The following is a 9705-nucleotide window of genomic DNA, read 5'->3' as shown; positions in this document are numbered from 1 at the left end:
CGGCGGCAATCTCTGGAACTTGGTCGGTTAGCGTGATCGCCGCCCGGGCAGGAAGATCTTCCCCAGTCATTGACTAGGGCACCTCGGCCTCCCATACGGGCCCCTGGCTAGAACTGACCAAAGCAGGGGCAACGACTTCTCCCTGTCCGACCTCAAGGCCAGAAGCGATTCTTGCCTTCTTTGGCCTCACCTCAAGATGGACCCCTTCGGGGGCGGCCTTTGTCCTCTTACATATGGCCACCAGCGTATTGGTGTCGAAAATCATCGATACGATATCTCAAGACAAAAAGTTTTGTCAGCATCCCTAACGTAAGAATGAAAAAAGAAAAAGTCAAATTGCTCTTACCCTCGGGACGGGCCGGACTCAAGCTAAGATTCACCAAGGCCTCCTCGCTGAGCAGGTCGGTAAGCCGAGGAGTCTCTTTCAGTCCAAGCAAACTATCTAGGGTTCTCTACTCGAACTGCGACAACTGCGGGAGTGTATTGTTCACCGAGGCCAACAAAAAACTCCAGGTCGGATTAAATCCCCACGACCGCTTGGAGGAGATATAGAAAAGGTTATCCTTCCATCCATGGATGAAAGTGGGCAAACCCCCAAATAGCTTACGGCCTCCTCAAGAAAAAAAGTACCATCACCCTTTATCTACAGGGTTGCCTTTTAATATAAAATAGCTTCTGAAGACATTCACTAGGGGGGGCAAGCTATGTGCTAGGCAGAGGCGAGGAAGCCAATAATCAACCTCCATGAGTTCGGGGCAAGCTGCACAGGCACCAGGCCATACGCCGTCAGAAGCTCGCCCATGAACTTATGAAGAGGAAACCTCAGCCCTGCTTGGAGTGTATCTACATACACTCCGACCCAACCGTTTGGAGATTGGTAACTCGGCCTCCGAGGTCCGAGAGTTCAAGGACGAACTCCGGAGGAATGAAAAATCGGGCTCGAACCGAGCCCAGATCCTCATCGATCATGAGCGAGCCGGTTCCATATGGGCTCGGGCCCACCTCTACTCCAACCTCTTCCACCTCAGAAGAAGTCGAAATTCGCGATGGACCTGCATCGAACATCGATGCCTTCGTCGATGAGTCCATTACCCAGGCTTTGAAACTAAAAAGGAGGAGAAAATCGAAAAACTCTCCAAGCGGCCGAAAAAAAGGATAAAATGCCTACCCGAAAACTCGCCGGAAAAGATGGATGAGCAAAGAAGAAGAATGACCTCCGAAAGAGAAAAACGATGGATGACGCAAAGGCTAGCCGAGAACTCCCGAGAACTCTCAAGAACGCTTGGAAGAGAATTCTAACACTCCGGCAACGGCGGCTAGACCAGGGCAGGAGGAAGGTCAAGCAACGATCCTACGACCCCTTCTTCAGGCCTTATATAGGCCACTGCAATAGCTCCGATCGAGCGACGTAAATGATCATCCGGTCCGGAATCGTCATGTGGCGAGCCTTAAGACGGCCTTAAAGTACTGGACGATCAGAAGTCCGACTACTTCCATCGTCCGAGCAGCAAAGCAGCTCGACCTCGAAAATGGGGGGCAAATGATAGAGGGAAAAACGGATCGTCCAGCCCACAACTAAAAGGCCGCCTCGTTTAGGCCCAGTAAATACCAACGATGAATGACTAAACCTTCACTTCTACCCAGAGCCAGCTCGTCCTCGGAACTCCACCAACTCCGAACATTCGCCGACCCCTCGGATCAAGTTTGGGGTGCCTCCAGGCAAACGCTAACCCATCCCGACCAAGTTCAAGATGCCGACCCCAGCAAGACACAGCATACGCTCCGACCCCCAAGCTCGGAGCGCTCCCTCGAGTACACCTCGAAATCTGAAAAATCGAGCCCTCCCAGTCTACACCGAGCCGGCCTCACTAAACGCCTGACGCGATTACTTAACGAGCTCGGCCTCGCCAACAACCACATCCACATGTAGGCCTACGCCCACCTATGAGGCCGTACTCCACCATACTGTCGTATCATGTCTCCATAATCGGCCTACAGCAGTCACACGGCACCTTGACTACTCCGGCCATACCCTGCTGTAACTGACAAAGCCTTACCGTTCTTAAGAACGGGCTGTGCTGCACGCCATCCGGCTCAGAACCATACCTCCTCATGATGGGGACTGACAGTACCTCCGTCACGTGGGCCACTCCACCGAGGCTATAAATAGCTCGGTCAGGTAATCCCTAAGAGACCCTTTGAGCTGGACCAAAATTTGTCTACTCTAACTTGATCGTCGGAGGATCCTCACCGGAAAAACTAGTGAGACTTTGTGCATGTCCGCGGCCGTTGCACAAAAGGTGGTTCCCGTCTTCCCCTCTCCACACCGGCAGCTCCCTCGGCTCCACCGGCGTGGTCACCCTCGGACTAGATTTGAAGCATAATAGAGCTCGTTTGAAGGGGGCGGCTGCGGATCAATTTGGCAGGTTGGGACGCGAAATTACCACCCTAAGAGAAGAGAGAGAGAGGGGGGGGGGGGGGGGGACAACTGAAACTGGGAGAGAGAAGAGAACGGAAGATGACGAGAGAGAAAGCGACGGCTGGGCAGTGGAAAACTGATAGAGAACCTTCAAGCCTCATCGCCTCTCTCTACTCTTTCTCTCTCTCTCTCTCTCTCTCTCTCTCTCTCTATCACTTTCTCTTCACCCTCACTTAAAAACAGTCTTCCCTACATTGCAGTCCCAAACTGCAGTCTTTGCTCTCGTCTCCACAACCTTTCTTCCATCTCTCTTTTTTCTTTGCCTTGTCTTCTCCTTGACTGCACTCCCATGTATAACCCTTCTTCCATTCATCCTCTTCTTTCATTTTTCCTCTCATCTTATTTTAAACTGTCCTTTTGGAAACTTAACAAGTGTGTTCTTTGTTTTGGTTGCAGGAGACCAGAGGGAAACCCATTAGACCTCAACAACTTGCCGGAGGAATACGGTAAGCAGGCTTTGGAGGAGAGCTCGACGACAACTGCTGCATCCACCGATACTGCTAGTACGTTGGGAAGCATAAGAAATAATTAAGAAACAAATTAAAAAATAATTTACATGATGATTTAGAGTTTTTTAAGTAAAGGAGGGAGGGAGGGAGGGGGGGAGAGAGAGAGAGAGAGAGAGAGTAGGAACAGTAAAGTTACTGGTCTATTTGTTCTGATTATAGTTTTTATCATGCGTTTTTCTCCTAGTCAATTACTAATTTACTCAAGAGGATAAAATGGTGCAGGGTTTAAGAAAAAGAAGAGCGGAGGAAAAGATGACAGCGCAAAGGCCTACGAGTGCCGGTTTTGCTCCCTAAAGTTCTGCAAGTCTCAAGCATTGGGTGGTCACATGAACCGGCATCGCCAAGGCAAGAGCACTGCTATAGCAGTTGCACTACCAGATTAGAATCATGGGTTTTATGTTCTCAATATAAGATTTACTAGTACTATTTTTAAACTACCTGATAATATGTACAGCAAGCACTTTGTTTTAGCTAGTAGTGTTTGAGCATTCATGTTGATTTCTTTTGATTTCGATCAGAGAGGGAGACGGAGACTCTTAACCGTGCTCGTCAACTCGTGTTCAGCAATGAAGGTCTGGCTGGGGCCAGCGCTCATGTGGGGTAAGTGACCAAAGAAACTTTGCTCAATCTTACATTTCCCTATATCTATAAATATTTCCTTCCCTTTTGAGCCCAAATGCTTATTGATCTTCCATTTCCTCCTGCGAAACCAAAAGTATTTTTACTTTCCTAGGTAGAGACTCTCCTTTTCTTCTTCATCGTAGAGATTTAAAGTTTGTCAACAATCTAGTCCTTAATGATATCGATTCTTTGATCAAAACAGCAGCTTGAGAGATCTAAATCTCGGGAACACACAACCTATCCCTCCAGGAGGATTCCAGCATAGAGGTGGCAGCATGGGAGACCCGTGTCTTCAATACCGGCCTGTCTATCCGAGGCTACCATCACATCCACCACCACCACCACCACCACCACCACCACCACCTCTACAACCATATGTTTACCCTACCTCTTCCTCACACCCCATACCTCACCCACCATCCTACCCTCCTTCCCATCATTCCGTCGGTGATTACTTCATAGGCCATGTCCTCAGCAGTAGCTCCCAGCGCCAACCACATCACCCCAGTTATGGACCCGATTCGAGCTACGCTTTCTTTGGAGCCCCTCTTGCTCACAGCTTCTCCATGGAAGGGGTACAAGCGCCTATGACTAGAGACAGTTCCGGGAATCAAGCAGATGCGATGAATTGGAATTGTGGCTATGGACATGACCAGCACATGGATTCCCCCTCTACCATGGATCGATTTCGGGATAACTTCCAAGGTTAAGGGACAGCAACCACTTGCTCATTCTGAATGAAAACAGAAATAAGGAATTGCCCATCCAAGTGAGTTATTGGAACAAACCTTTATTTTTCTTCTTGCATGTTTTTTCCGCCCACCGCTTTGGGTTTGAGAGTGAAGTGAAAGAGAAATGGATATCAACTGAGGAATGTTGCATTATTCAGCCTCTTTCTCTCTCCCTCCCAACCCTCCCGAATTGGGCACCTTAAAACCCAAGGCAGTTCTTGGTTGAAGACTTGTTGGGACAATAGGAGAAAAAGGCCTAGAGAATGAAAGGAGGCAAGGGTTTCCCAACCCACCTTCAGTAATATTTTTAGTTTCTCGAGCATGAATTGTCAAAGCTAATGTTCTTAGAGCTCTGGATGATACCAAACACTTTAATCAGTGAGTCTGAGACCGAATAAAAGCTTTCCAATTAAGTGTTATGGCAAAGCCATCCAGCTAAACATATGTAGCCTGACCAGTCTATGCTCGCTTTTATCCTTACTTTGGAGCACAAACCACAAGAAAGAAACAAAACAAAGCGAAACGAAAAAGAATGAATATGTATACCGTAGCCCATGGCTCACCATCTTTTTGTTATGCTTCCTTTCTGTGTTATATGATTGGAATGCATGCGACCACAAGAGTCCAGGTAGTATAACAATTTAATTCAGGAAAAGGCTCAAATCTACCTTTGGAATAATTGTGGATTGGACCATTCCTGAATGGAAGTAGAAACTAAATTGGACTGAAGATTGTGCAGCTGCACTGGTGGGGCAGGTGGTGGGTTAAGATGCCAAGAGTACATTAGAGATCCGGTATGGTTAGATTCCGTTAGTGGGTAATCAAGAGAAGTTGGTAAGAATCTCCTTTGAGGAAAAAAGTAGGGTTTTCTTCTTCTTCTTCTTCTTCTTCTTCTTTTTTAAGGGTTGATGATCTTAAGTAGTGGAGATACATCAATCTTCTTCAGGGCAAATCCAACTCAACAGCAGTTGCAAAGGAACGCAAGACACAAGCAATTTAAATGGTTCAGCAAGATGCCAGAATTATAAGAATAGAAATGATAGATAGATAGATAGATAGATAGATAGAGATAGATAGATAGAGAGAGAGAGAGAGAGAGAATCCAACATTAGTAGTTACTACATGCATGAATATGATGTGTTGAAGTTATGAATCTAAAGCTAGATTTCAACTTGAGCCAAGTTGAAATATCTTGGGAGGTGGCAAAACTTCAAAGGTGATGGTTCATTGGTCACAAACCTTGACTTTGACGATACTGCCCTACCAAATTTGGTCCTCTGGTTGTTCCTCTTGGTCTTGAATTTTGATTTTGGTATCTGTAAATGACCAGTTCTTCACTTGCTGTCTCTATACATACTAGAGCTGGCCTTTTTTGCAACAAGATAAAATGGGTTTAACTAATCTTGGCTCAACCCTGAGTTCTCATGTCGACAAAGGTCCACAATGAAAATTTTAACATCTTAGGACTGTTCAGGTCTTATGGCGCTGGTCCATGGGAGATGGCAATAATGGTTATACGGAACCTGTTCGCAAGGGAGAAGTTGGGAGTACTATCAAAGACAATGTTCACAATAATAAAAGAGACTAGAGGTGACCATCAAGAATCTTATATCCATCTGAAAGAAAACATCTCAGTAATTGTGCCTACTAGGATTATATATATTAATTCCTAGTTTAAACCTAACATGTCCACATATTATTACTCATTTAAAAAAAAAAAAAAAAAAAAATCTAAGAACCTTGATATCATTTGTCCATTTTTGAAGTATATATAATGGCCTTTCGAGAGCTAGAAGCCACTGATGATGAGGGTCATGTGATATATGGTATGAAACTATATTTAGGTTCTATAATTGCAAAAATCATTCTCATTTGATCGAAATTAATTCACAAGTTTCGGATCTTTTATACGCATGTAAGTGTTGTCTTCTATCAGATCATCAAGGAGTTCCTAGAATAGTCCAGGAAGATACGTCCAAAGCACTATTTTGGTTCCATCCATTAAGTTAATTCCCAGTTCAACAGTGTCATTCCTACTTTGTGACGTGATCTTTTTGACGTTTTGCTTGCTTTCAACTGCGTCTATATATACCTTTTCTTTCCATTTAACGGGGATACACATAAAGACAAGAATGTAGGTCCTCGTAATAAGAGAAAATGATAAAACAAGATAGGTCGTGACATTTTTGCACCTATTTTTTGAGAAGGAAATAAAAAAAGAAAAACTAAAATGAATTTGATGGCATTTATTTGAAATATATTTAAAAATTATATTATTGCCATCATTGACTTTGAAATTGAAACTCATAGATCTTATTTATAATTTGTTATAAGATAAAGAAATTGAATTCACATGTTTGCTATTGTCAACTTCGTTCACAATTAGAATAGTTTATGGAACTTTCTCAATGATGGTAACAGATGCTTGGGAGGTTAGGGGCATTTAAAGAAAGCCAAAACCTCGTTATTTGACCCTCTATCTATGGATTTCTTTTTTTTCCGAAATAAGTTGCATCTTTTGAAAACATGAAAAATAATATCTTTCCTAATAATTAAAATTGAAAAGATATTCTTAAGCAAAGAAAATTAAAAATTAAGGCTTATCCATGGTAATTATCATAATTTTGACCCTATCACCATCATTAAAGATAGCATGCCATAGTTGAATATAATAAATAAAGAGGGAATAACATCAATGGTTAAACTACATCTCACATCAATGAAAAAATTATGTTACATCTTCGTCGCCATTTTGTCACCATCGTCAAGAAGGTTTGAACTCGAATTTGAATTTCCTCCAAGTGAAGGAGGTGAAACCATTATTTGTAGCCCTATGTATAAATCTGTAATGATTTATATTGTGTCGTTAAGATGCTCTAGATGCTTGCTTTTCAGGCAACTAACTCGAGCGATGAACCTTTTAATTTTTTCTCGTCCCTTGAGAAGAAGTGGATTACCACGCTACTTCAACTCATGAAGTGTAACAAAGAAACAGAAGCAATGAACTTAATTGGTGCTCATATGCTTGCTTATTCAAGTTTAGTCTTAAGTTGATAACTTCTCCACTTTCCTGTAATCAGGTCATAAACCCTACATGTGTCCTACCGAAGCATGAGGAAATAGTGACATTGATGAAAACAACCATAAATGTAAGCCAATCTCACCGAAAATAGCTAATGGAAGAGGCTAGCAAAGGTGCAACATGCAACTTGGAACAAGAGAAATGCTTCACACTGCGTGTTATCCAGTAGCAAGAGAAATTGAAGGGTTGAAAATGCCTGTCGATCCCTCAATCCCTAAAACTAGGAATGGATTAATCCACTTAAAACAGAGATTTCCACCACCCCTGGGGACTCGGAGGATTTGCGACTCGCCCTTCAGATTTCTCCGAAGGACAAATCTCGATCTCATCCCCGGATATCTACATATTTCGGCCTAACTTGCTCTACAGACCCCCGGTTAGGGTCTTTTCCTACTTAAACTACGAGAGTTTAGATGGGGACAAGCGAGAAACAAGCAGCACAGAAAAGAGGTGAAGGTAGGGGTCGCAACTGGTCGGGCCAAGTCATACTTGGATCGGGCGACATAGGATGATAACATATGAAACCTTGACTCATTCCGAATCCAACTGAGATCATTCGATTCAACCTGTCGGACCAGCCATCAATCTACTTCACCTAGCCAAACTTTTGGTGGAGCGAACCAAGCTAGAACCCTTGGATATGGCATATTACCGCTGTATTTCTTAAAAGAAGATACAACTGCTGATGACTTGGAAGAACCAGCACTAGCAAATAGACCATATTCTACTTTTAAGATCCATGTCCTGACTCAGGCCGAGCTAGGCCCATAATAGCAAAATACAACCATGCTCTTGTAACCCCGATCAATGCGAGGCTTTGGTCATAGCCAACTTGTATGAAGTTCGGATCAGAAAATCTAACCCCTACATGTCTTTTTCTTCTTATTCTTGGGGGGAAAAATAGCTCAATTCCAGTTGGGACTTCCCAACCTGACGGTCGGACGACTTCACTTATAGAGGACGAGTGTCACAACCAAATTTCATGGTCCCTGAATAATCGGTCCTTTTCTCTACGGCTTCTCTTGTGGACAGGGATTTCCCCGTACCTTAATCAGAAAACTAGTACAGTTAGGTATGTGCATGATCTACTTATATTTTTATACATACTCTAGATTTGTTGAAACCATGCTCGTTGGACACGAGGATTGGCATTTTTTTTCCACACCTGAACAAGCTGAAATCTGGGAGAGGTATTTCCCTGGTTATCAAAACAAGTGTATACTTCAAGATCAATATTCAGAACAAATGGTTATCGTAAGGAGGCAAGAAATTGTTTTAGGAGCGCTATACAGGGTCAACTTAATAGATAGTTTCTTCTACTAAACGTTTTAGTGCTGCATAGCTCCTAACATAGCTGAAGGACTTTTCATATTCCTAACGAACTGCTTTTCCTTTGATACATGTGTGATGAGCTTTTGTTACATCATTCCCTGTCAAATAATATGCTGCTACAAGTATGATTATTGTTCTCTAGTTCTAAGAACAGGAAAAGTAATCCGTGAAGGTACACATAAAATAGTCGCATAAATTATGCATGCATCTTCAGACTGAAATGTACCCTTATCACGGGCAGGGATCATTATGTTAAACCGTGCATTTTTTTTATTACAAAAAAGATGGCAGTTTTCTTTGAAGAGATGCCTCACGACTGCATCTACATTTTCAGTCTCAAAATCAGATTAATACAGGAAAAGTTTAGATCAACAAACTTAACAGACTAAAATGACACATTAAAAATTTAGACATGATTAAATCCATAAGCATACAGCCCTGTTCAAAAAGTTTTCGTTGGCTGAAGTTTTTGGTTTTGTCAATCAAAAATTTTAGGCTTATAAGAACTAGAGAAAACTGTTCATAAAATGACAAACAGAACTTTTTCAGGGGAGTGCAACCCCAACCGTCTAGCAGGCACAAAATTGCCGGCAACCTCCAACACACAAAAGCAAAATAAATAAATTGACAAGGGGCTTTCTCTTGTGGTTCTTTGTGAGTGATGTAAAACATCCCCGTTTTGAGTGAATTCTAAGTGAATGGCTTTCGATATGCTGGACTGGAGCAACATGCTAATTGAGCACTACTAGGTGTCGTTGATAAAGAACATGGTTCTGTTCTATTATAACAGACAATAAAGTAATACTAGTTCTTTGAACACATGGAATTGATTTCTGCAATATGATCTTTGGACTGAGGACAACGTCTGCACATACATATCCTTAAATTTCAGTAATTGATAGTTTTTCCATCAAATGTTATATGCTGATAATTATATTGGATAAATATATC

The 9705-nt window shown here is 42.8% G+C and overlaps 1 protein-coding gene across 1 annotated transcript; it reads left to right on the top strand.

Annotated features, from left to right (window-relative positions):
• Positions 1-2669: 2669 nt before the first annotated feature.
• On the top strand, positions 2670-4735 carry LOC108511508 (zinc finger protein STAMENLESS 1-like). The gene is made up of 5 exons (XM_039129669.1): positions 2670-2770; positions 2876-2982; positions 3211-3333; positions 3507-3588; positions 3812-4735. Coding segments are annotated over exons 1-5 (822 nt in total). The 5' UTR covers positions 2670-2768; the 3' UTR covers positions 4320-4735.
• The last annotated feature ends 4970 nt before the right edge of the window (positions 4736-9705 follow it).

Source organism: Phoenix dactylifera, chromosome 8 (assembly GCF_009389715.1).
Source record: "Phoenix dactylifera cultivar Barhee BC4 chromosome 8, palm_55x_up_171113_PBpolish2nd_filt_p, whole genome shotgun sequence".
NCBI lineage: Eukaryota > Viridiplantae > Streptophyta > Magnoliopsida > Arecales > Arecaceae > Phoenix > Phoenix dactylifera.
This window is presented reverse-complemented; position numbering and strand designations above follow the sequence as displayed.

Excerpts from the sequence above, each read along its gene's own strand:
- LOC108511508 (XM_039129669.1), top strand. Across the intron at positions 3,334-3,506 it reads CATGAACCGGCATCGCCAAG|AGAGGGAGACGGAGACTCTT; the intron begins GCAAGAGCACTG and ends GATTTCGATCAG. Across the intron at positions 3,589-3,811 it reads GGGGCCAGCGCTCATGTGGG|CAGCTTGAGAGATCTAAATC; the intron begins GTAAGTGACCAA and ends TGATCAAAACAG.